The following is a 26,653-nucleotide window of genomic DNA, read 5'->3' as shown; positions in this document are numbered from 1 at the left end:
GTCCCACCCAGGATCAAGGAGGGGTGATAACTGGTCTGGCAAACCCAGGGCTCGGGAGACAGAGAGGTGACCGGGAAAGGAAGGAAGCCAAGAGCGCAAGAAAAAGTGAGTCACCGCAGGCTGACTCCACGGGCGGGTGCCCCCCCCCCCCCGACCCCCCTCCCCAGGAGTGGCTGTAGCTGAGGAAGTGTGCTGGGGAGAGCGTGGCAGATAAGCTGAGAGCAGGGGAGCGGCCAGCAGCCTGAGCGTGGGCAGCTCCCAGCCTCTGCTGAACAGAAAACAACGCTAGGGGCGGGCAGGCAGGGTGGAGGGAGGAGGGGAGGGGGCCTGGCACTGGGAAAGCCACAGGTACCCACACGGCAGGCCAGCAGCTTTTGGGGGAGACTGAGTGCCGGCCCCTCTCCCCCCACACCCCTCACTTTGCTCCTGTGTGATTTAGAACTACAAACAGTGGAATCTTTGCCCGGCTCAGCTGTAACCGCCTCAGGGGAAAAACCAATGAAAGGGGGTGGGAAGACGTTTCTCAGGTTCAGAGTCTGGGTTTGGATTAGCGATGGAAAGAGACTTTCGAACCCCTCTTCTGACCTTGAGATCGTGAAAACCACAGATCACCTCATCTAGGGGTTCCTAAGGTCGGGTCAGTGCGTTGGGGAACCCCTAAGTTGGTAAAATGGTGTGTGCACTCACTGACGGGGGTGTTTCTCTGGAGGGAGGGTCCAGAGCTTCCAGAACCACTGGGGGCTGAGACCCCAAAAAGGGAGAATCACAACATAAAGGCGGAAATGGAGACTGGAGGGGGCAGGGGAGCCGCCAGACACACAGCTGCAGCAGGAGTGCGTCCCACACGCACCTGGAAAACACTTAAGCTCCAGGAAAAAAACCATTCGTTGTTGACCTGGGGTTCTAGTCTAACTGGGCGTCCTGTCATTGTATTTGCTGAATCTGGCAACCCTGCTTGTGGGTCACGGGTCCCAGCCCAGCCCAGCCTCCAGCTCTCCCACTCCCTGGGCTGACCTCTCCCCATCCACGCGGGGCCATTCACAGCCACAGACGGCGTCAGAGCAAAGAAACAGACCTGCCCCCGGAAGCGGCTTTGGGGCACTGAGACGCAGCTAGGAAAGCAGGAGTCCCCCACCCGTGAGGAGCTGCCGGGGGTCCTACTCACAGACACAGGCGCCAGGACAGGAACGGGGGCAAACCTGGGGCACACTGTGCCCTAGCACTTTCCTGGGCTCAGAATCTATTCCAGATATCTGCTTTCACGGCTCTGAAGACAGGAGAACGTTCTAGGCCAGAGCAAGAAAAACCCCAAACACGCACAAAATAGGACCTCAGCGAATCTTCTGGGCTGTCCTGAAGAGCGCCGGGGGCCTGCCGTGAAGGCAGGGAGGGGGGTCGACACCACCCACTGGAGGCTGTGAAAGGTGAGCCGGGCTTGTCTGCGGGCACTTCCTGTAGCTCGCGCCTAAGATAGGCCCTTGGGTGTGAGGATGTGAAAGCAGACACTTCCTAGTGTCCCTGGATTCTGGACAGGAGCAAAGCTGCCCTCAGTGCAGCCAAGGACACGTCCCCGTGCCCTGCCCGCCTCCCCCCCGCCTCCCCACCGCCCCTCCCTTCCCCTTACCAGTGCAGCCGCAGCGCGTGCAGGAAGGCGGAGAGGCCCTCCATGATCAGGAGGATGGCCACGGTCAGGGTGGCAAAGGCGGCGAAGATGAAGAACAGCACCAGGCTCCCTGCCAGGCTCTTCACCTGCAGGCCGGTGTGGATCACCATGGTCCAGAGCACCTCGGACAGCTCTGGGGGCCGGGGAGGGAGAGAGACAGGGCATCCGGGTCACTTTCGCAGACACGCTACAGACCTTGCGTTTTGCTCTGCCACCCCTCGCCCGGAGCGTCCTTGCATCCTGGCTTCCCACGACCTCAGTGGGACCACCGTGCGTCGCTAACCTGGCAAAAAGCACTGTGACTCTGCCATCCGGACATCATTCTGTCTGGACTCCGGAGTCTGAATAACCCCAGAGCCTTTATGGAATCTCCGCGCTCTTTAAGCGCCCCGCCCCCCCCCCCCCCCCCGAGAGTGTCCACCCGAGAGAAATACACTCACGCGCATGAGCGAGGCTGAGCGCCCAGAGCCGCAGGTAGGAGGCGGTGTTGGAGATGCAGCCCAGGCAGAACTCGATCGTGTGGATGGCCTGGTGCACCATGGTGTCTCCGAAGTCGAACTGTGGTGGGAGGAAACCAGACAGGGGGTGTGAGGCCGGGGGCTGGTGTGTGTGTGAGGACGTCTGGGCTGTGGCCGGGTGGCACTTGGGCTCCGCGGGCCTGGAGCCCCCAGCGTTGGACTCTGGCGGTGACACCAGCTATGCCGTCGTCCCCGGAAAGCCTGCCTAGCTTCAACCCCGACTGGGGCACTCCCACCGCCCGCAACACACTACATTTTACTGTACTACATCTTCCTGACAGTCTTCCCAACACATGGCTGTTCCCCACCCCCCCCCAAACCCCCCCACCCCCGGCCAGGCCGGAGCTTAAGCGGAGTGTAAGCGAAGGTCAAGAGCGCTCAGAGCAAACGACTGTCTGGACTCCCTCGCTGCTCTGGCCGACTCCCACCTGACAGTGCCCGGAGGGGAGGGGAGGTGCCTGCTGTGGGTGCTCCAGGAGAGCAGGAGGGGCCCCTCCCAGCTGCTGGGCCCCAAACCCCTGCGGTCCCTTCACTCAATTATTTTACAAACTGTTGGGAGCAAGAGAACCAACCACATTTTTTTCCTTTTCTTTCTTCCTTCCCTTTTTTTTTTTTTTTTTTTGTGTGTGTGTGTGTGACTTCTGAAAAGATGACACAGGAAGATTTTAGCAAAACCTTTACCGATTGCTGCTTGGACAGTTGAGTAAGACCGGGCAGACTACCTATTGCAGGGGGTCGAACTCATTGTCACCAGGGGCCACATCAGCCTCACGTGTGCCTTCCGAGGGCCCTATGAGATTTTAGGACTGTGTAAATGTAACTACCCCTTAACTAGGGGCGAGGAGCTTGACATTCGGTCCTTTGAAGGCAACCGCAAGGCTGATGTGCCCTTCCCCACCCCGTGAGAATGAGTTTGACGCCCCTGATCTATTGGATGGCGTTTCCGTTTTCCTCACACCCCCTTTCTCCCAGGTTCCCTTTCAACATCCCAGTTCTTTCCGGAGTGAAGGGGTAGGGCTGGGGCAGGCTTTGGGGAGCTCACATTCAGGGCTGTCCCACGCACAGCCTGGGAAGAGCACAGATGCTCTGGGAGCACCAGGGGCATCTCGGGGCCTCTGGCTCTCCCAGGGGGAGAGACCCACAGCTGCTAGAGAACAGGAGGTCTTTCCATTCCCCGGGCCCCTCCCCACAGCCCAGCCCAGACCCCCGGGGACAGAGGGCATCTGCCTAGTGGGCCTCCCAGGCCTGCCCTGCCCTGCCCTCGGGTCAGAGTCTATTTTTCTCTAGTTTCACATGACTCCACACCCAAAGACCTCATACCAGAACTGCCTGGGGAATCGGGGAGGGCAGGGCGAGAGGAGGGGCTGGGCTGGGGAAGGGCCCACAGCCCTGGCCTCCGGGGTGTGGCCAGGGGGCAGAGGGACCCGCTCTAAGGCGCGGTCTTCGAGCAGCCGCCTCATTTCCCTCGCCTTGGACCATCTACACCCGGAGCACCCCAGGGCTGTTCTTCTGGAACAAGCTCCTCGAGCCACCTAGTGACCCCGAAAACTAGGGTAACCCCAGCTACCTCAACCCCTACAACGCTGCTGAGAGTCCTTTCCCACCGCTGCTGGCTGTCGCCCCAAAGCCCGTGCTCAGAGGAAGGAGAGGCCCCCCACTTGCAGGAGCGCAGGGCTTGACTCGCAAGAGCCCCACGAAAGCAGTGGGTGCTGAGCTCCCTCAGGGCCAGCCACGTCCAGCATTTTTGTCCCACCTCCGGTTCCTCCCACCAAAAAAAAAAAAAAAAAAAAAGGAAGGGGGACGAGGAAGCTTCCCTTCCAGACACTGCCCCTGACTTTCTCCTGTCCTTCGCTTTGAACTCCCTGCTCTGTAACCTTGGGCAAGTCTTCTGTGTGGTGGGGGAAGGCAGAGGGGTGGGTGTTCAGAGAGTCAGTCACTCAGACACTCTGACGTGTCGGCCATGACTGACCATGAACCCCAGCGGATGCCCAGTCTCCACTCCCCGTCACCACTGAGTCCCGGCCCCCGCCCTCCGCGCCCCACGAACGGGCCTTCTCGGCCGCTCACCCCGACCTCCTGGCGTGAGGTCCAACATCCTGTGTCCTGCCGGAGCCCCTGCGGAGCCTGTTTCTGCCCCCTTTTCCTCCTCCCCCTTGAGACACTCACCTCCCCTAACGTTTCCCTTCTATTCCTCTGGAGCCTCCTTCCATCTCCATCTTGGTGCTTCCTTCAGTGCGGGAGCCCCAGCCTCAGGCCTGACATCTCTCCCTGATATCCTCGCCCCTTCTCTGACCTCCACGCTCCCTCTTTCCAGCGAGCTGGGCGTCGTGGGCCTCTGGGTGCACCACTGGCACTCGGCTCAAAGCCCCCAGACGAGACTAAGTAATTGCTGTCCTCTGACCCCACCGAGATCTGCCTCTGGGTCGAACAGTGTCACTGCCCGTCCCCCAGGAGCCCGCCGAGCCTGGCAGTCACTGTTGACCGCCAGCATTCGACAAGGCACTGGGGCTGGTAGCTTTTACTTCCTCAGTCTCCTGTGCGTCCCTGCCTGCCCAGGCCTTCACTCCAGGCCTCATAGTTCCTCCCTGGCTCGTAGCAGCTGGGCTGTCCCCCCCTCCTCCAGACTGTGCCCTCTCCCCGCTGGGGCACATGCACGGTCACCTCCAGCTGCACCTGATGGCTCCTTGTTGTCCAAACCCCCTGCGACTCATGGCTGCCACCCTCCAGCCTCCCCGCTAACCAGTCCCCCGAACGCTGACTCTGCACTTCAGCCAGGCCGAGCACCCGCCTGTCACCCGGCCCCGAGGCCTGCAGGCCTCTGTGCTCTGCAGTGACTATCATTACTGATGGGTCTGCGCCCCCTCCTCCCTCCACGGACCCTCCTGCTGGATCAGGAGCAACACTTCCCCTAGGGGACCCTTCCCTGACCTCCTCGCCCCTGCCCCGACTCCTGTGTTCTCCAGGCGCCCTCCTCCTCCTGTGTGGCCACAGCGCCCCGGGCACGCTTTGGTCACAGCGTCTGTCATCGAGGCGGTCTCCTCAATTTGTCTGGGAGGTCCGTGGAGGCAGGGGCTATGTTTTCCTTCGTTCAGTTTCCGCCCCATTAACCAGAGAGCTTGATGCGTGGAGGGTGAATGGGCGGGCGGGTGGGATGAGCACACTGATGGGATGACACAGGAGGGGAGAGGCCGCTGACCCTGGCTGAGCGGTCGCAGCCTGCAAAGGCGTCCCGGCCTGGTCTGCCGTCGTGCTGTGTGCCCCCTGCGGGGAGGGGCTGCGGCACCCCCTGGGCTGGAGCCACGGCCTGCATGGGGCCCGCGGGTTTCCACAACCAAGCCAAATGGGCATGCTCTAGAAGAAGCAGGCTGGATTTTTTTTTAAAAATCTGTTTTGTTTGAAATCTTTAGATAACTGTGACAGCTCTCCAACTCTGGCTGTAGAGAACTCGACTGTGTATGTTCCTGATGAAGTGTTATGTCTACTTGGGAAGCTACGAGAGACAGAGCCCCTGAGGGAGCTGGGGGGGGGGGGAGGGTGTCGGAGATGACTCGGACAGCGGAATCACAGTCCATCTCGTTTGGATGCCCAAGCCCCTGGGGCATGGCCACAAACAAGGGCTGGTCAGACAGGGACCGTGACATTCAGGTGCTCAGTGAGTAAGACACTTGGAAAGAGCAGGGTTGTCGGAGGCGAGGTTACTGGGAGGGGGCTGAGCACCTCGCTGATGTGCAGCATGCGCCCCCCGCCCTCCCCCGGAGACAGGGCACCGGCGGGCGGTCCGCAGGCACACGGGAGCTCCCGAACGCTGGGCAGACGGAGCACTGTCTGTGTTTACAGCAAACAGCACAGATTCCCCCGTTCCCATCCCTCTGCCCCCTTACAGAGGACCAGGCGAGGCGGGAAAGGGACGGGTTCACGGGTCTGAGCATTTCAGAGGGAAATCTGGCGGGAGGGGAAGATGCAAACAGTGCAGCACGGCCGTCTAAAAACCCAGCTCCGGACCGGACCTGTCCGTCACTGAACGAATTCTCGAGGAGCCAGAAGCCCCCTCCGACGTGGCCTGGACATGTAGCCCACGTTCTCTCTGCTCCCTGCTGTGAGTCTGCGTGTGTGGCTGATTGAACGGGAACGCCTGTCGTGCGGACGGATCGCTCCTTTCTGGGATGCGTCTAAGAGGCACAGCCTCCTTTAGGAAGCCGCCGACCTCCCACCTGGGTCACACAGAGGCAGGGCGGACCCCGAGCCAGGGCGCAGCGGTTCTCGCGTCAAACATCAGCAGGCTGATGAGGGCGGCAGGAAGAGGCCACCGCAGCTCAGACAGGGAGCGGGGAGGGAGGGGGAGGTTTACTCGTGAGCACTCAGAGGGTCAGGGAGGAAACAGCTGCTCCGAGTGGCAGAGCGACCACACAGGACCTCGCAGGAGAGGCAGGCAGAAGCCAGTGGGATTGAGCCCCCGAGGGGAGTCACTTCAAGAATGCCAGTGCCGGCATTACTTGCAGCTCCTCACAAAGCCATTCTCAGAGGCATTAGATCAGTGAAGTCAATGAGACGAAGACAGAGGGGACCGACATGAGATGCAGTGAATGGAGATGAGCGTGTTCAGAGCGTGGGCTCACGGACTGGTTAGAAATGGCCAGTGAGATGCAGGGTGCGAGGGTGGCGCGTGTGGCCCCCGGATGCAGCAGGCTCAGCAAAGTGACCACAAGGACGGGAAGAGAAGCCCCGGATAAACATGAAGGCAAAGCAGCTCGTTTCTTACCCCTTCGTCCTCGGCAGGCTTGAAAACACAAAGTGACACTTAGTGGGAGGCCAGGGCACACGCAAGGTCACAAGTCACGAACACGAGAGTCCCGATCGCTTCCCGGGGGAGGACCGTGAGTGTTAAGGGGTCTAGTGTGGTGGGGGCGGGCCTCCTGGGCACTCTCGGAAAGCAAAAGCAGCAGGATCTAGAGTGTGAGCATGCTCACTGCCGTTTCTTTTTTAAAAAGTCATAGACAGAGCGAGAGGGGTCAGCCCGATGGAGAAGCCCCGTCCTCAACTGCTGTCCTGTTTGCTTTCAGAAGAATATAACGAATGGATGAGATTCCAAACAAAGTTCGGAGGCTCCGTGGTGTGGACGGTCGGGCAAGGAGACTGCGGGCTCAGACACTGAGCTTGGAGGTTTAGGGAAAGTGCGGCTTAGCCTTACTCTTTTTTCAGTCTCCCTATAAAAAGTACGCAAGTGACCTTTTTAACAGGCTCCAGTAAAACATCTGCAACAAGAGCACATCGGTGGGACAGGACTGCAAAAGTAACAGGCACTAAAGTCCCGAAGGAAACTGTCCTCAGAAGGGGCAAGGGATGAGGATGCCGCCTCCGTGGGCTGTGAGGCCGCGGAGAGCTGGGCGGCGGCGGCCTGTTCTGCCCCGGTGCCCGGGAGAGCAGTTAGTAGGTCGAGCTCTGCATGCAACTCAGAATTCAGGAAGTTGAGCAACAGAACAAAACGGCCGTGGGCTGTGCAGGCAGCACCTGGGGTTCAGAGCAGGGGCCCACTGGAAAAAGCGGTGCGGCCCTGAGAGGTCCAGAAGGCGGGCTGATCATTAGCGTTAGTGTGTGCATTTGTCAAGGAGAAGACTGGAGCAAGGCCACAGAGAGACACGAGGCTAGGGCCGAGCCAACGAAGGAAGGAGAGGCAGCCCACGCCGCTGGATCTTACCTCTTCCGCATCTTCCGAATGGGTGGAGAGCTGGTCATGCTGAATAATCTCAGCATCCTCCTCTGTCGGTCCGTTGCCCACCCTGATCCCACCAAAGTTGAGAGTTCCCTACACACATGAACAGAAAGAGTAGAATTTGCCTGGGCTTTAATGCAACATTTCGGGCAGTGGGGAAGGGCGATGGTTAGTACATACAAACCTCGGAAAAGCATACAGGCCAACAACAAAAACGAAACCCGCTGGTCGAATGGCTAAGTCCAAACGGACCACCATGGTTCCCACCCTGACCACCCCGGCCCGGCCCCGGCCCCGTCTACCACCGCGTCCCGGTGGGAGGGCGCCTGCAGCCCTGCCTGCTGCCCCGAGAGACACCGACCTCGCCTTGGTCACTGCTAACTGCAAAGGCTGCGCCAGCGGGGATGCTCAGTACGAACAGACTCTCCTAACCAGCAGAGCTCTATCTGTGACGACTTCGGTGGCCTGGGTGTTTCTGGAGCTGAACTGAAGAGCAGACTTTCTAAGAGGGAGGGAGGGTGCCAAATGACAGGGCGGTCGTAACGTGGTCTGATGAACTTTCCACAGGAGCCCCAAGGGTTCCCGCAGCCTCTCCCAGAAATGTACCGGGTCTCTACCGAGGAACAAAGGGCTTCCTAGGTCAGGGAAGGGAAAAAAAGCTTAATGGACATAAGCTTGTGGCTAGGGAGTAGCAAGTTTTTAAAAAAGAGCAAAGGCTCCCTTCCTTCAATGGAGGATTCTGGAGCGTGCAAAGAACTCTTTCATAGGCACATGGGCAGATACGGATGGGGTGTGTGCGTCTGCTCGCTTCTCAGGCAGAGTTTTCAGCGGGGTCTCCAGGGCCAGCCTTCCTGCATCAACTTGATTGGGAAAACCTCGGGTTTACTGAGGCAGAAGGGCCCTGTGGGCACAAAACCCAGGCAGAACTGGGGGCGGGTCTGACAGGCGCCAATCAGCGCTCAGCCTGTCGTGGAGGGGCGGGGCTGAAGAGAGGCCCGAGACCCGCTTCCCACGGTTTCCGACTCGTGGCCAAGCAACGCGAGAGTGGGAGACCCGGCTCCCGTAGAGCGGCCTTCCGGCGAGTGGCACCAACAGCGCATGCGCAGGTGTGCTGGTTAAAGCTGCCGCATCAGCGTCACCGCGGAACGCTGCGTTTCAGTAAGTAGACATTCTCAAATGCCTCCAATGCTACTCCTGGAAAGTGTGAATGTAGGAGGTTTGGGGTGGGGCCTGGGAAATCTGTATTTTAAAAAAATATATTTCCCCAAAGACAGACTGTAGAATCGCTTTGATTGTCAAAATGGAAGATGCACGTGCCCTTTGAGACGCAGCAACCCCACCCACTGCCAGGAACAGGCTTGTGACGTTTCGTCAAGGACAAGGACCTGCAGTGTTATTGTAACAGCAAAGAACTGGGGACAGCGAACACTTCCGTCAGGGAGACAGGGATTACGTAATTTTAGCACAACCAGCAGAGCGGCCTACGGAGTGCCGGGCGGCTGTGAGAGAGAGTGTCACTGTGAAACCATCTCTAGGAGACACTGAGTTTTTAACAGCCTAGTAAATCAAGGGGCAGAACAGCTACAGTTTCAACACGACTCCTAATATGTTCCATTTTCCCTATTTTTTCTTCCTTTTTCCCAATGTGTTTCTAATATTTAATACATATATGTCCACACACACACACACACGTGTATCGATGGATGGCAGATCTAAACTGACATGTGCAGAAAAAACTCGAAGGCATAATACCCTCGAGACGGAGAAGGGGGACGGGGACACTTCTTGCTTTTATTTGCATTTTCTTTTTTTTCCCCCGAATTTTTATAAGAGTGCATTTGAGCCAAACAGGTGGCAGGCATATGCTGGGGAGCAAGCTCTCAGCTGCTCCCTTATCTGCCTTCTCTAAGCAGGTACACCTGTTGCTTTGATGGTACTTTTCAAGGTCAGTAGGGGATTGTCTGGGTCATAGAATTACTCCCACTTTTCTCTCCTCTTCGGTTTTAATGCCCTAAGCAGCAAATATAAGGTTCACGAGGTGATTCTGATGGGCAGCCAGGTTCGGGAACCACGGAAGCCCTGGGCACCTCCAGGTCACACGAACATTCCACCCGACAGCCCTCAGAAGGCGGGCTGAAAGGGCAACAGAGAGTGTGAGTGACAGGAGGGGACTCCTGGGGTGGGTCCGAGGGCATGGGAGGCAGGCTTCAGGGCTCCTGAGGCGGAAGGCCCATCCTGAGCTTTCCCCGGCCAGAGGATAAGGTGAGGGGCAGACGGGTTAGACCTCCCAGCCTGACACTAATGACTGTCCTTCCAGAACCTGGGGGATCAGAGTTACAGGAAGGGGGATGGGACACACATACACACCAGCAGAAAACAGGAAAAAAAAATAAATGGGATACACAGCTCACGGACAACCAAGAGGACACAGCACAGAACAAAAACAGGCCAGTGTTCGAGTCCTTAGCTCTTGGGGTCAAAAACCCAGGGCCCTGTTATGGAACTGTCATCCCACTGCCTTCAGATTGCCCACCAGGAGTTTGGCTAACAAACAAACAAACAAACAAAAACAAATGAAAAAAAAAAACTCCTACCAAGTGGGCTAAGAAGACCCTATGACTGTGCAGGTTTCTAGGGTAGGGACTTTTACTTTGAATAGTCTGAAAGAAAAGGATGCCAGGTTCACAAGCGTCCAGACTGACGCAGGAGAAGCACACCGTGCAAATACTGAGATGAGCAGAAAGAGGGCGCGTGGGAGGAAGGCCAGGAAGTGGATGGTGCGAGTGTGGGCTTTTGTAAAAACTACCTCATAGGAAAGGAGAAGGGATGTCCCTCCTTGAAAATAATTTTAAGCAGCAATATTAAAAATATCTTCTGATCCAAAATATCACCCCTCTTCGACTAGTTCTAGAAGGATGATCACAGTCGTTTTCTTAAGTTGCAAACGATCAGAAACACCCAAGGAAAGAAATGGTGAGGCGCCTGAATATTTTCTGTGCTTTGAAGGGAGGGCACTGCTGCCAGGACCCAACAGTACGTGAGTGCTCACTGATGGTGAGACGTGAAAATCCTACAGATCCACGATCTAGGATAGTCTGGACTAGTTTGATATTGGGATGTTGTTAAGATTTTGGTTGAGAGATGTTTTTAAGGACAAATATTGAAATGCTGAACAGTCGGCGTGCTGGCGCTGAACCGAACGTTGCTATGGGAAGAAGGAAGGAAACACCAGCACGGTGGACGCCCCTGGTCCTTACACCAGACGAACGGTACACGCGAGACACGCGGCAGAGTGGGGCTCTCGCAGGAATAGCTGAGGGCGTGAGCGCTGCTGAGTTCCTCACGGAAAAGCAGACGCGTGTACGCTTCCCCTGGAGAGACAGGGAAGTCACAGCCACAGGGACCGAATGTCCAAGCATCGTTGGGAAGCAGAACTTTAAGTATCGGAAATCGGTTCAAGAATTACAGAGATGTTCTTGCTCCATGCTGAGAGCTATCCAGTCCACGGTCACAGGAGACAGACGTGAAAGTCCAGGAGTCCGAGAGCCACCATCTTGGACGAGGATGGTGGGACTTGGGAGAGGGTACGACAGCCCCTTTGCTCCCACAGACAGGACTGCACTGACATATTGGGACAGAGACTTAGCAGACCAATGGGAAAGACGATATCAGAATCATAAGAAGGGGAAGTCGCTCTTGTTGGCTCAGTAAATAAGGAGGACATACTTCCCCGAGTACACATGTCCCGTGCTCTCAATATCGTTAAAAAAGAATTCTGCTGCACTGTTTGCCACCTTGTGAAACAAAACGTGATGGGCGGGTGGTTCAAGTTCACTCACTGTTGCAGCCGCTGCTGCTGCCTCTAGTCCCTGTCGGCTCGGGGTTGGGCTGACTGGGGCCTCCACGGGCTGCCCTTCCTGATAGCGGACGGAAGAAAAGAGGAAGGGAGGAGGAAACGAAAGAGGGAGGGAGGGAGTGAAGGGGGGACGAATGCGGGGCACATGGAAGGATGGAGATGATCAGGAAAGGGGGAAGGGGGTCTTGTAACTCCGCTGCTCTCCCGCAGGAGCGTAATCTAACAGCCATATGAGAGTCATGCAAAAGGCATCTTCTGGGCTTTACCAGCGTGATAAGTAAGCGTCACTGCGTAGCTGGGGATGAACGTTTGGCGACTTGAGTGTGTGTGTACAGAATTCACATGCACACATACATTAAGTAAATACAAGTATGTATGTTGCTTTTTAAGAAAGGAAAGAAAAAGAAAAAGAGCATGCTGCAAACCAAAGCTTTTACCCAGATGTTTTGGGGGGGGGGGGTGAAAGGATCACGGTCTTATTTCAAAAGAAAACGTCTCAGCGTCAGCCCTGTGGCAAACCACACGGGTGGGGTCACCCGGCTGCGAGGCTGGCTTGCAGCCTTGCTGTGTCTGACGCTGGCGCCTGGACAGACCCAGGCCTGGGTTTTGCTGAGCACAGAATAAGCGAGACGTGACCAGGAGAGGTAAAAACTTATCACTTATTCTCCACACCCGAGCTACTCAGGGCCCAATCCAGATGTCTGGGCAGTGGAAACGTAACTTTTTGATTTCAGTGGGTCCGGTACTCATGCGAGGACAGGACACAGATGCATTTTAAGAGTATGTAGATGGACGCACAATTCGTCAGAGCCAACGAGGAACTGCCTGGATCTTAAAAAAAAAACAAAACTAAACTCGTAACTTCCAGCAACAGAAATACACCTACCAGATGCTTCCTCCGCAAATACTGGTGGCGAAGGATCAGCGGCTTAAACAGCAGCATCCACGGCACGCAGAGCAAGGCGACCACAACCAGGAAACACTGAATGCCTTTCTGCGAAGAAGAAGAAGAGGGACAAGACACCACATGCTAATCAGACACGTCGTTTGCACCTCCGGCACGAACTCACCCCCAAACAGCACCTTCTGACTGATCTGCAAATGACGCTATCCCTTTTCTTGAAGTGGTGACAAGATGTGGCGAAGCCCAGAAACCCACAGGACGGGAGTTGTCATCCTGCCCTTTTCGGATGCCGAGTCACAGGGGACCCTCCCCGGGAAGGAGGACGGGCTGCATTTAGATCTGGATGCATGCACTGAAAACCCAAGTCTACAGAAAGGGATTTTTAAAGGTGTCTTAGGGTCGCAGAGGCATCCCACTTCTCGGCCTGGGGTCACCACCCGAGACGGTCCGTTTCCGGGTTGACGCACCTGTCCGGAGTACAGCATTGAGCTTTCCATGTCCTCGTAGGAAAAGAGGAACATGTTTATGAAATGGATCAGGAGGCTCGGTGCCTTCTCCGACGTGTGAGCATCATAGGCCGTCCACTTGTAAAAGATAAGGATGACCAAGTAGCCGAACAAAGAGGTCATGAAGATTATTTCGGGGATAAATCCGAAGTAGATATTCAGGGGCTTCCTGAAATAGCTGTAAAGGAAGAGAGAGAAAAACATGTCGGAAGTGAACAGACCCAGGGCCCTCGCTGCACCTACACCACCACGTGGAGTCCTCGCGAGGTTTTCTCCTAAATGCGTCCTCAGTTCTGTCTTTACCACTTTAAGAAGCAACGGCCAGAGGCACCAGAGGCAACACAGACAAGCGGAAGCAACTACGCCGTCCCAGCCTCTGGACCTCCAAGGGTACCATCCCCACCGTTCTCCCATGAAGGAGAGACGGGAAAATCTAGTACATTCTGAGACACAGTTCATCACTTCATGTGAGTTACACATCAAGGAAAAAAAAAAAAACCTCACTGATTTTGATGAAAACTATACAAGGTTCCTTCAGCGATCTTGACTGCAATTGTAAATTGCTAAGGGAGTCCTATTAAGTAAACCCCATTTAGGAACAGGAGATTTCTTAAAAGCACTTTAAAAATATATATATCAGCCCTGGCTGGTGTAGCTCAGTGGATTGAACGTGGGCTGAGAACCAAAGTGTCGCAGGTTCGATTCCCAGTCAGGGTACATGCCTGGGTTGCAGGCCGTGACCCCCAGCAACTGCACATTGGTGTTTCTCTCTCTCTCTCTCTTTCTCCCTCCCTTCCCTCTCTAAAAAATAAATAAATAAAATCTTTTTAAAAAGATTAAAATATATATCAGACAGGGTTCTGGGCTACTAATCCCTCCCTCAAAGTTTGCCTAAATTCCTTAGGCAAACGCATTATCTAAACCACGCACATTCCCGTGACAGAACCGGGGCAACTCACATGTGGTTGAAGAGGCTCAGGGTGACCCCAAACGACATGTGGATGATGCCGAGGATAACAGACATCTTCATCTTGAAGGAGTTGAGGAAGGTCAGCTTGTTGTTGGCGATGTTCCAAATCTGTGAAACCCAAGAAAGCGAAAACGTATCACGAACAGTGCTCCGACGGAAAACATACACTAAACATACACGTCCATGGAGAGGATGATACACCAGCTCCCGGGCACCCACCACCTGGCTCCAGCAGTTCCCACCCCTTCGCTGACTCTCGGCCAGACGCGCTTCGTCACACCCCCAAACTGCCCCCCCCCCCGCCCCGCTCCAGGTTACTGTGGAGAAAAGTCCAGACGTCCTATCACTTTACCCATAAACACTTCAGGGCAGATCTCTAGAAGGTAAGGACTCCTTTTGAAAACGTGGCCACAACACTGTTACCATACCCCAAAGCATTAACAATGATTCTTTAATATCAAGAAATACATAGCCAATATTCAGCCCTGGCTGGCATAGGTCTGGATTGAGCTTGGGCTGGGAACCAAAGCATCGCAGGTTCGATTCCCAGGCAGGGCACATGCCTGGGTTGCAGGCCATGACCTCCAGCAACCACATATTGATGTTTCTCTCTATCTCTCTATCTCACCCCCTTCCCTCTCTAAAAATAAATAAATAAAATCTTTAAAAAAAAAGAATTAAGGCTGCTCAATTTAACATTGCAGCCTATTAAAAAAAATGTGGAAAATAAAACCCAAATAGAGAAGCCGGGAAGGAGCCCTGAAACTCCTTCCTCCCAGAGTCATATTACTGGTCACCTCTGAGACAAGCGGTGCAGGAGGAATCATTTCGGCTCCCAAGGCACTTGGGTCCTTTACAGCTTTCGAGCGCACCAGACAGACAAACCGAGGTTTTCCAAAAGGATGTCAACTAAAAACCCAAACAACTCTCTTCACCTTCATTCTCGCTTTTGGGTCACAATTTTTTTTAAAGAGTTTATTTATGTAGTTTTAGAGAGAGGGGAAGGGATGGAGAGAGAGGGAGAGAAACATCAATGTGTGGTTGCCTCTCACGTGCGCCCCCTACTGGGGACATGGCCTGCAACCCAGGCATGTGCCCTGACTTGGAAATTGAACTTCGACCCTTGGGTTCGCAGGCCCACGCTCAATCCACTGAGCAGCACCAGCCAGGGCTCGGGTCACAATTTAAAGTTTTAGTGTCGGACATACAGGAAGGAAGCACTCTTACCGGATCGATGCCGAAAGGGTACGGCCCGCCAAAAACTCCAGGGACAGTCGGGTTCAGCTGCAGCACGGGGTTCCCCCGAAGCGTCTCTTCCCTGCCGTGTCGGGAGAAAAGGTGCGTTTACATTTTATCGACAGAGGGGAGTTACTGCGTCCAAAAACGGATTCCAAAAGAAACGACGACAGCCGTCTCGTCCCTTCAGTAGAAGAGCAGGGACTAGCACCGGAGACGAGGAGAGACCAGAGATAACAGCAAAACATTTAAACACACGTATGCAACCGTGTGTAGGGGATTTAGAGAATCTGCTTTTAATTGGTAACAAGAATATCCATGTTCCTAATCTGGTCTCAGTGCCCGGAGCCGGCTGCACGAACCACGAAGTCCTTCCCGGGCTGGGACACACGAGGAGACGGTGCCAGCCTGCCTCTAAAGGAGGGTTAGCGCGCCACGTGGACAGAGTCGGCTCTGGAACATCAGAGCTGACGACGACGAAAGGAACAAGCTTTGACTTGGAGCTTCTTTTGCAACTTACGTCCAGTTAGATACAAACATAGGCCGTACGCTCCAGGACGACCCGAAGATGTTGAGGGACTTGGAGAAGCAGTCGTTGTAGATGAGGCCGGTGTAGATGGAGAACACGCCCATCAGAAGGATGATGTACCGTCCGCTGAACACGGTGCTGAACATCTGGGGGCCAGAGGGAAGAGGTCAGCGAAGGCGCTCCCCGGAGCTTCTGTTGTGACAATGTCACTTACGAGACACGGGACCCTCCCTCTCACAGCACTTGACCCCCCTCCTGGGTCAGGGAGCTTGAAGTAAAGACCAAAATACGACACAAACCTAAACTTCACTTTCACGGGGCACGGGGCCCCTTTCAGTGTGTGCAACTGAACGTAATTTCTCCGTAAATTCATGATAAAAGGCTTCCAGGTCGTAATTTTCACAGTGAATGCGTGAGAAATTACAAAGTTTCAGGCTACTGCAGACGTAACTTAAATAAATGTTACCTCATTCTCATTCTTCTGGGAGAGGATCCGGCTCTCCCTTAACACCATCCATACGGCGAAAAGGGTCATCAGAATGCCGTGGCCGAAGTCCCCAAACATCACGGCGAACAGGAAGGGGAAAGTGATGATGGTGTACGGAGCTGAAGAGAAACCAGAGGATGTCGGATGGGTACCGGGCTTATCAGGGCGGTCGCTTCGCAGGGTGTATAAATGTCTAATCGCTCTGCTGTGCACCTGAAACTAATACAACGGCTTACGTCCCCGGCACTTAAAAAAATAATAAAAAACCAAAGAAGGAAAAGGGCAAAGCACAGAGACCACAACTGCCAACACATCACATCCCTCTCCGCACACTGAGATCGCTGGAAGGTGACGTGTCCCCAAGCCGGCCAGATGGATGCTGGAGAGGAGCTTCCCTCACAAAGCAGCGCTGATGGCCGGACAGCCGCTGGCGCTTTGCACAAGAAGAACACAGGAAGTGAAAGTTTCGCCGCTAGGTTGGCAACAATGTGTTCTGTTCTTTAATTCCTTTTTTCCTAACCCCTGGGACACTGCCCCTGGAGGCGGCCAGCTTCTTCTCTTGTGTAGCAACCATTTTCCAGCTGAGGAAAGCTACCCGGTGGGCGGGGAAAAGCCCAGAACCTGGGGCAGAGCAAGTGCCGCAGCGACTGCAGCTGCAAATGAACCCTCGGACTCTTGATTTAACACTTCACTCTCCAGGCAGAGGAGAGGTCTGCTTTGCACCTAATGTGGTCAATAATTACCACACTTTCTCTAACCTGGAACAGGGGAGCCATTTTAAGATGTGAGGTATCTTGGGAAAAAAACATTTTGCTTAAAGCAGTTCCTGCAAATGATGCGCTGGGGAAAGGCAGGTGTTTCACAGCTGGGGGGGTGGGGCGGGGCAGACGGGAGTCCCCAGTCCGCTGAGCTCATTCCTGGAAAACCACCTCCCCTTTACACACGCGAGATGCTTCTCCTTTGATGGGGACTTGAAAGAGATCATGTTTACACTACTTTCGAAATTTCATAATAAAGTTATGAAAACGCTACACGCATTTTTATTGTATAACTTTGGCTTCGTGGTCAGCCAAGTTCTCCACATCATGTGTGCCGTAAAACCTAAGAACAGGAATGCTTCCTGGAGATCAATGGGCACCTCTTGACAGTTACACTCGAGCTGAGGTCTTGATAACTTCCGTTTTTTCCTTTTAAAGATTTTATTTATTTATTTTTAGAGAGAAAGGAAGGGAGGGAGAGAGGGAGAGAAACATCAACGTGCAAGAGACACATGGGTCGGTTGCCTCTCTCACGCCCCCTACCGGGGACCTGGCCGGCAACCCAGGCGTGAGTCCCGGCCAGGAATCAAACCGGCGACCCCTCGGTTCCCAGGCTGGTGCTCAGTCCACGGAGCTGCACCAGCCAAGGCAATATCTTGAGTTTTAAGCCAGTTGTTCAATAGCATTTGAAGTGATGCGCTGAAAGCTACAACAAGAAAATAAAACCTCTAGAGAGGAAATGATTCGAGGTTTTACCTGGATTTATCTCTCGGTACGTTCCAATCCCGTAGGCATCCACGATGTTCTGAAAGCCGTCCGTGAACTTGTTGGTTTTGTTGTAGGTGGGCGGGGTCTGGTTTGTCTGCATCCTGTTCAGAATGGAGGGCACGGTGGAGCCGCTGTGTTCCTGGGGAGCAGGGAGCACGCCAGTCACCACGGGCCACCCGGGATGCACACCCAAACCCACCCAATGTTGCGCACAGTGTGCATTTTATTCCCTGTGAATTGCGTCTCCACCTTCCACAGTCTTTGGGGGAACTGAAACTCGGTATAAAACGTGCCGCGAAAGATTTGGATTAAGTCTTGGGAAGAAAAGCTTACCATAAAAAAAACACTTAATTCTAAAGTGTGTAACCAGCAAAAACATGGCACTTAAAGCTAGCACCCCCGCTCCACACACATATACCGCCCTTAACACGGACCGTCTTGCACGTTTGCACGTCAGCCTCTCCACGGGAACCGTGACACACTTGGGGCCTCCTGTTTTGCAGCCGGACCCAGGCCAGTGCGCTGCTCAGGGCAGCGGTTCTAACTCCCAAGTGAAGCTCCAGGGTCAGACCCCAGAAGCAGCCTAACGGGCTGAGAACGGGGTCAGGAAATGCCGTTCTGCCCCTGAGCTACCCCGAAGAACCACGGGTCTATGACTAAGTCATTTAACCTTTTCTGAACTGCCATGTGCACATTTGGAACGAAAGGACACATATAAAACCTGTTATCGGGATACGAGGTGAGCACAAGACGAATATAATAAAGAACTCTGGAAGTAAAAATGCCGTGCAACGCCATTAACGTGACTGTCGACGGGAACCCCTTTCCCCGGCCGCTGGCCGCACCGCGAGCCGCGGGGGACTCACCGTGCCCCTTCGGAGTGCGAACTGGATGGAGTCGAGGTCGGTGACAGGGCACCAGACCTCTGCAATCAGACACTTCTGAGTCACGTCTATGTTGCACATGTTCAGCGTGTGGTAGATGGCCTTCATCTTCCGCACTTTGATGAACCAGACTCGGATGTTCTTGGCAGCCGCCTGCAGAACCCTCTGGCGGTGGTCCTCTGTTTGGTTCAGCACCTTTGGGGGAGAGAGGACCGTGGGAGGGACCCTCCTGGCACCAACCCTCAGTCTCCGGTTGTGAATGGCAAAGAGGCGTGGTTTTCTGAGAAGAGTTACTGGGGATCTGGGTTTTTTTTTCCTTCCTTTGGCTACAATGGCTTTTTTTTGGGTGGGTGGGGGGGCAAAGTATAAGAAGTTAGAGTTCCAGTTACTAACATTCAGTTTTGCTTAGCTCCAAGCTCAAGAGAAACCTAAGAGAACAGATTTTGCCTTTTTGCTACACATTCGACCTTACTTCCCAGTCCACGACGGAGCCACGTGGCCACTGGCTTTTATATGGATCGTGGAAAAGTGGGGACTTTCCACATGAGGCCCGTGACTCGGACTCAGAGAAGCCAGCACCACAGCCCCAGGCGCTGACAGAGGAGCGAGTCCGCTCTGAAGAACAGCACGCTGCAGAACCCCCTGAACGTCAGCCCCCCGAATCAGGGAGCAGTGGGGGAGGGGCCGTGCTGACCCACCGCCTGCCTGTGTCAAGAGAGATCCTGTGACTGCAGACAGGAGGGTCCGGAACCCTGAGCGGGGATCAGACGGCCACACCCCACTGTCCACGGCAGGCAGATAAAGCTTTACCTTCCTGTCAGGCTTGGGGGGCGGGGCACTGCCTCGGTGCAGACCCTCTGGAAACCAGGTGGCCGAGACTAAGTACGTGGGAGAGTGGGGCAGGGACAGGTCCCGCTCTGCTGCCTTGTTTGTCGCCAGTCAAGATTTTAACAGCAGAAAAGGGGCTGAGCCGAAGCTGGGCAAGCAACCGGCTGCTCCTATTTCTGTGTGAACATCTCTTAAGTCTCTGCATCTCTTTGAAGAGGAAAAAGCTATATCCTAGTCATTTTAGCACAGTCTCCTTCATGGCTCTTCAAGTGAGTTCAGCAAGCAGTAGTAACTACTCCCTGAACCACGACCTTGGGCAGTAGAATGTGGCTTCCACAGAGAGGTTTGAAAAAAAAAAAAGCCACAGCATGTTGGGGAAACCGCTTAAATCACTCGAGAATAAAGGAACGAGACTACTTTTCCTTCTCCTGGCTGTGGGCAATTTCACAGTCACTACTGTACCTTCTGGAAGGATGCTGAAGTTTATAAGTTTATTTATTTGAAGTTTATTTATTTATAAGCAATGTTCTGTTTGCTGTTTTCTTTCCCTGTCCCTGCCACCCCATCTCACTCTTCGGTATTCAGTCTTTTTAAAGTTTCAGCTCATGCAGCTGGGTGGCACAGGCACTTTAAAACCTACCCATGAGCCTGGGAAGGGGGAAGACAGTCCAGAAGCCAGAATGTACTAATACGGCCTATCACCCTCCGGCAGTGTTGACTGAACAGGCAGGCGTATCTCGAAGGAGCCGGCAGTAGGTCCAGTGGCTGGGTCGCGTGTGGCGGGGGTTGGAGGGGAAGATGAGGGAAAATGCGAACTGCAGCCTACCCCGGGCAGCTGTGCCCCTGCTGGGACGACACGCCTTCGGGACTGGCATGTTTACTAAGGGTTCAAGGGGCACTCATCACATTCCTCCGACAGGAGACAGAGCCCCAGCTGGCTGCCCTTTCCCTTCCATGCACACGTAACTCGTGACACCTTCCCTGTGGCAAGCATGGCGTGTGCAAACCACACGCATCGTGCTTTGGTGAAAATCTAACACAGTCTCCTTCTCGGGTACAAGAGTTACACCAGGACGCTTCGGCTAGCCTGCGTGGCTGACCTCCGAGGCGACCGGAGCGACACACACACGCGGGGCTGTCTCGAGCGGCTGCCTCGGCTCGCAGAGAGTGTGAGAGAGAGGGCGGAACTGACTCTGTACATACTTCTGTATTATCTGATTTCTTTCTCAACTAAGCACACATCTGAGTCACCACCAGGAGAACTGAATCCTCTAAGCAACAACGATCTCAGATGCATGGCATTCCTGTCTCGTCTGAGGATGATGGATGCTATTTTTAACAGTCATTCCCCGCAACCCTTGCCCTGCTCCCAGGGGCACTCGGCTGGTTTTGGTGCCCCGAGCTGCTGCAGGTGCCTGGGAAACTGTTAGTGTTTCAGGGACGGAGACTGGTCTTCTACTTCACAAAACGAATTCCCTGCAGCCCTCTGCGTACCATTTGCAGATCATCAATCCTGGTATTAACTCCAGAAGCCATTTCCTTCCTCTCCTGGGGCGTCTCGGGGCAGGGATAGAGGGAGGCCCGGAACCTGGAACGTACAGACACAGCTTGGAGACACGGATACTTCCTCACCTGTCCAGCTTAAATTATTTCAGAAAGTAATCCTAATGCGCTAGAAGGACCAGAGCAGGGCTAGGTCAAACCAATGCATGATGGGTAGCAATGGTTTCTGGGGAGTGGCCTACAAACGGAATAATACCATTGGAACTACCCTGACATTCTCTGTAGCTATCCAGTTCCCTTAGATGAATAAAGCAAAAACCAGTAATATAAATTATTTCTTTTTAATGGCACGAAAGACAGATTCCTCGGGGTGGAATTTCAGAAAGGCGTAAGGACACACACAGTGCCTGGGACACGCCACTGGGTCGGCAGACCCCTCGTGCCGGATCAACAGCGCCTCTATAGATCAGGCATCCAAGTTACTTCCTTTCAAGACAAGTAACGGTGGCTGTGATGGCACTTTAAAAACAGACACTGAGCCCTGGCTGGCGTAGCTCAGTGGATTGAGCGCGGGCTGCGAACCAGGCATTGCAGGTTCAATTCCCAGTCAGGGCACATGCCTGGGTTGCAGGCCACGGCCCCCAACAACTGCACATTGATCTCTCTCCCCTCCCCCGCCCTTCCCTGTCTAAAATAAATAAATAAAAATTAAAAAAAAAAACAAAGACACTGAAATAGAGGACAGTGACCAGAGGGGAGAGGAGAGGGGAGAGGGGAGGGAATCCCAGGGAGAATGGGAGGGGTTTATAGGAACAAATATAAAGGACACATGGACAAAAAGTAGGGGGGGTGGGAATGGGAGGGAGGTAGGGAGGGATGGGTAGGTGGGCTGGAATGGGAGTAAAGGACAGAAAACTGTATTTGAACAATGATTAAAATAAAATTTTTTAAAAATTCACCCCCCCCGAAAAATGAACTTGGGCCATTCCGAATTGTGTAAAATAGCCTTGACATCATTAGTAGGTATGTTCACCAGGTCAAGGCAAACCAAGAGGGTGTGTGTGCCACCGTTCGTTGTTCTAAGGCTAAAGAGAGCTGGGCGGCCCGGCTGCGCCCTCAGCCGCACCCTTGGCCGGGGCCCGTTTCTCTTACCCTTCGCAGATTTTCTTGACTCTGTTTTTCAGCTGGTCGCCTTGGAAGAAGATGATGAACACCGACTTGTGCACGTAGTCGCCCTAGGCCCCGAACCAAAACCGCGAGTTCAGCCTTCCGCTCGGGAAGAAAATGTCTTACGTAACTCCCTGCCTCAGTGGTGCAGGACCGGCTGTGACCCCGTGAGTACGTGCAGTCCCGCACCCGGCTCTTCAGCTCCCGTACGATTGCTAAGTCACGAAACACTTTCTGTGTTTCTTCTTGATCTCGACCAGGAGCTTGACACAGACTCTGGGATGATTCCCCTCTTAGCACAAGGCAGCCCTACTTGGCAACCCCACTTTAAACCTTACATTGCCGGAGTGCCGTGAGTACAGAGGGAAGAGAAGGGCCAGTCCCGTCTGTCCCCCGAGCTTCGAAATGCCCAGTTTGGAGCCAGGTAAGTAACAGCAATCACATACGACTAAAGGCTAAAATAACTGGAAAAACCTATTTGCAATCAAAATAATACAGAGGCACAGCTTTAAAACGAGCCTGTCACGGCAGCTAAGAGGAACGGAAGGGCCCCTCTAGGCAGGGGCAAACACCAGGGCTCTGTGGTGGGTGGGAGGTCAGAGGCCGGCGGCGCCATGCTGGGCTCCAGCGCTGAGCCCCCTCTGCAAGACCTACTACTGCACCAGACACAGCTCCCTCGTCTTACAGTCACGGGGTCCTCCAGGGGGTTCTCGATCTCGGCCTGCCGCAGGAACACGTTCCCCCGGCACACCCGCCAGAGCATGCGCTCGAAGGTAGGGATGCGCTCCCGGTTAATCACACCGGCCACGAAGCTGCGGGAAGAAGAGCCAGATGGGGCAGTCTGTTCCGCACCCGGGGGTGCAAGGCTTTGCGACAAAGAGGGAAAACGAGGGGAGGGACAAGGACAATCACGAGGCTATGCGCTGTTAGGTCGAAAGGACCCAGTCAAGTTTTATTCCTGGGCCTGGAAGAGAGTTGCCAAAACACAACTCGGGAACCTAGTCCAAACTGACTTGGAAACACCTCTCCACAGGCTCAGGGGAGCGTGCATCTGGGGGCAAGAGAAGGCCAGCCTCTTGCTCATTCGGAAAGCGAAAACCGGCACGGCCCCACGGAGTGCGTACGGAGGGCTGAAGTGGTACCTACCCGAGCCTTAAAGGCGTGACTCTGCCCATCTCACTTGGCTCCAGCAGGGATGAGGACTCTTCCAACAGGTCTGGATCCGCCATCTGCTGATGATGCAATTCAGCCTGAATTCACAAATCAATTAATATCTAATGAAAATAGTTAGTGGCATGCAGGGAACGAGGAACCAGGAGATGAGTTCAGAAAATAAAGATGAAAAACAAACCACCGAAAGAGAAGACGTACCCACACAAGGAACACAGGGAGAACACGGAAAGGAAAGCAAGGAAAGAAACAGGAGGGAAAGAAAGCATAACTGACCCAGTAATGCCACTGGGGAGATGGCTTAAGAAATAAAAAAAAAAAAAATTAAAAAGAAAACAACATGAGATGATGGTGACATGTATAAATCTCACTTGGTGGAAGCCATTTTTCCTCTTGTATTTCCCTGAGTGAGCCGTGAGAGTGCCAGGAAATACCTTTTCGTGGGGGTAGAAGCCGGAGTGTTTCTTCCTTTTGAGCAAACACAGGACGGCTCGGCACAGGCCCTCAACGCCACGTTTCCAGGCAGCTGCAAACTAGAACTCTCCCTGCGCGAGAATGTGAGCGACGCAGGCTCTCTTTCCGGGGAGGAAAGCAGAGCGTTGTCACAGTGTGTGTGATCTGAAGAGAGGCAGGAGAGATATCTCCAGGTGGCTAGATTTTCTGTGCTCTTAAAAACGTAAAATACAAGAACTTGCAGCACGGCCGCTGTTTCAAATGCTCCCAACCGTGGGGTTTAAAGAGCAGGTCTTTCTCCAAAAGAGTAAGAAGTACCACAGCTAGACAGGCCCGGGCCTCCGCTGCCTCCATAAAGGGGAGAAAAAGTGCAAACGTGTCTGAATGTCCTAGCTTCTGAGCAGGAATCTGGGAATAGTAAAAAGTCCGTGTAAGCTTTACAGTTTAAGGATTCTTGAGAACATAGCTTAATCCAGCAGTCTGAATCAAGTGAAGCGAAGAGAGTAACAGCTATTAAGCCGACAGAGTGGGCGGGCTAGTTTAATTGTTTGGACTTAAAATGATTTCCACCATGACAGTTTATACAATGTAATGAAGGAGCAGAGGGACCTTCTCAGATGTGCTAGGTCTGTATTTCCTAACCTCCCTCTGGAGCACACCCTGCCACTTTCGACTCCTGCGAGGAAGGGGCAGCTACCCTAACAAAATAAAGGCCAGTCAACGCCCCCACTGCCTGATCTCCCCAGCTTCAATAACCATGCACTTCTTGTCTGACCGAGGGCCAAAAGGAAGCCAGAACGATCTTCTTTGTCAAGAGCAAAATTAATGCAAAAAAAAAAAATCGGGAAAATTTTTCTCCGTCACTTTCATTCTGAATTTCACAATTTGACTTCTGTCAACCCATGAACCAAAACCACCTCATGGGAACCTCAAATACAAGTCTGAAAGCCTGAAAAAGTGAAAGCAATTGTTTTAGGAAGTAAATTCTAAAAGCAGGATCCACTTTGATCCAAAAAGAAAAAAAGGGAAGGGCCACCCTGAGCCTGCCAGAGAGCGGAAGGGCAGGGAAATGCTGTCACGCGATTTGGAAAAGCTTGGGACAGGCAACCAGAGCACAGGTTACTGCCTGCTGCCAAACGGAAGTCCAGGGGGGCCCTTCTGGTTTCTACCAAAAGTCAAATCCGATGACGATAAGCCACACACAATTTATCTTGAGGATCCCGATGATCACCACATTTCCACTTGCTCTGGGGATTCCCCGGGGCACGAGCCAGTGAAAGGAACTGGTCCTGGCAGGACTCCTGCCTCCTCCCCCGTGGGGCCCCCGAGACCTGGTCTAAATCGGCCCTGGAGATCAGGCTCAGAGCAGACACGTGCTCTAAAGGGGACCAACGATGCTCTCTGGGACTCCTTTGGTTAGAAACTTGCAATAATGTTCTAATTCATAATTTCACTACTTCATACCTAAGAATCCTCCATCTTAGATGGGAAAGTTAAAAAATTTTAAATAAAATAATCGTGCCTGCCCTGGCCAGCGTGGCTCAGTTGGTTGGAGCGTCATCCCATAACCGAAAGGATGCGGGTTAGATTCCTGGTCAGGGGACATGCCTAGGTTGTGGGTTCGATCCCCAGTCTGGGCGCCTACAGGAGGCAACCAACTGATGTTTCTCTCTCCCTATCTCTGTCCTTTAAAGCGATGAAAAAACGTCCTCAGATGAGGATAAAAAAAAAAAAATTAAAGTACTCGTGCCTGATGAGAAAATAGGATGACCAGAACCAGTAACTGAAGGGCTTCAAAGCGATCTCTAAAACCATGTCTTCGAGTATCTAAATCCTAATCCGGGTTCTCCAGTAGCACTGCCAGTGTTCCTCTGAGTCACTTGCTCTGCCCCCTGGTTTAGCCCCCCTGTCCAATCAGAACGCTGGAACCAGGCCTTGGAAAGGGAAGTAGCACAGCTTCGGCCATCCTAGCTCTACTCTTACGGATAAGCAACAGTTCCATTCAAGCTACGTGAGTTACCAAGAGCAAACGCTTCTATTCCCATCTAACACTAAGAAAGAAATTACGCTTTGTCGCCTACGGTATTCGCCCACACCCCAGATGGAAAGGTGGCAGATGGAAAAGAAAAGTAAGGAAAGCGGATGAATGGAAAACTCAGAAGGAAAGGAAGGAGGGATCTGCATGCCATTAACCATTACTTTTCCAGTCTTCTTTACGCTCTCATATGCTATGGTGCTTATGGTAAAAGGTGCAGAGAAATCTCTCCAGCTCTTACAGGTCTTCATAAGCAAGAAGACTGAGAAAAGGATAATCATTAAACAAGTCATTTTAAATGCTATGGATAAGAAATGGCGAAGTCGGATTCGTAATCATCTTAAATCATGAGAATATTCAATGTGTTGACCTTTCCCCTTCTGCACCCCTCACCAATCATAAGTAACCCTTTTACCGAAAGATGGAAAGAATCATTCTCTGATTTAGTCATTTTCTGCTAACTCATTATTATATATTATTAATCATATTCACCAGAAAGAAGGCTTTGAAATCGGTAGCGTTTTAGGCCATTTGCAAATCTTCTCATTTCAGGCGTGGAAGAAAATCGCATGGAAAAACCTATGTTTTCAAGACTTGCGGGTCTCATGTTTCCTTATCTTGTGTGTTATTTAAAGCGTGCATTCACACGTGCACACGCCAGTGACTCTGTGAGGTCCGGTCTGTCGTGGCAGCGACCTCTGAGGATGC

General features: G+C 53.4%; 1 protein-coding gene across 5 annotated transcripts in view; it reads right to left on the bottom strand.

Moving 5' to 3' along the window:
• The window catches only part of ATP6V0A1 (ATPase H+ transporting V0 subunit a1), a 47,309-nt gene that overhangs the window by 6,000 nt on the left and 14,656 nt on the right, over positions 1 to 26,653 (bottom strand). Inside the window, exons 6-22 of one of the 5 annotated variants that reach the window (XM_028519485.2) lie at positions 23,434 to 23,516; positions 22,973 to 23,099; positions 22,273 to 22,355; positions 21,112 to 21,205; positions 18,772 to 18,984; positions 17,894 to 18,044; positions 16,359 to 16,498; positions 15,884 to 16,038; positions 15,355 to 15,445; positions 14,117 to 14,235; positions 13,119 to 13,335; positions 12,634 to 12,741; positions 11,731 to 11,808; positions 7,877 to 7,984; positions 6,941 to 6,958; positions 2,104 to 2,221; positions 1,625 to 1,796 (exon numbers count right to left, since the gene is read on the bottom strand). In XM_028519485.2, coding sequence (XP_028375286.1) covers positions 1,625 to 1,796; positions 2,104 to 2,221; positions 6,941 to 6,958; positions 7,877 to 7,984; positions 11,731 to 11,808; positions 12,634 to 12,741; positions 13,119 to 13,335; positions 14,117 to 14,235; positions 15,355 to 15,445; positions 15,884 to 16,038; positions 16,359 to 16,498; positions 17,894 to 18,044; positions 18,772 to 18,984; positions 21,112 to 21,205; positions 22,273 to 22,355; positions 22,973 to 23,099; positions 23,434 to 23,516 — 2,075 coding nt within the window. Of the gene's footprint in view, positions 1 to 1,624; positions 1,797 to 2,103; positions 2,222 to 6,940; positions 6,959 to 7,876; positions 7,985 to 11,730; positions 11,809 to 12,633; positions 12,742 to 13,118; positions 13,336 to 14,116; positions 14,236 to 15,354; positions 15,446 to 15,883; positions 16,039 to 16,358; positions 16,499 to 17,893; positions 18,045 to 18,771; positions 18,985 to 21,111; positions 21,206 to 22,272; positions 22,356 to 22,972; positions 23,100 to 23,433; positions 23,538 to 26,653 lie in introns of all 5 variants that reach the window. The other 4 variants (XM_028519486.2, XM_028519488.2, XM_036033920.1 and 1 more) reach the window with 4 other exon arrangements.

This window comes from Phyllostomus discolor, chromosome 8 (assembly GCF_004126475.2).
Source record: "Phyllostomus discolor isolate MPI-MPIP mPhyDis1 chromosome 8, mPhyDis1.pri.v3, whole genome shotgun sequence".
NCBI classification, from domain to species: Eukaryota; Metazoa; Chordata; class Mammalia; order Chiroptera; family Phyllostomidae; genus Phyllostomus; species Phyllostomus discolor.
This window is presented reverse-complemented; position numbering and strand designations above follow the sequence as displayed.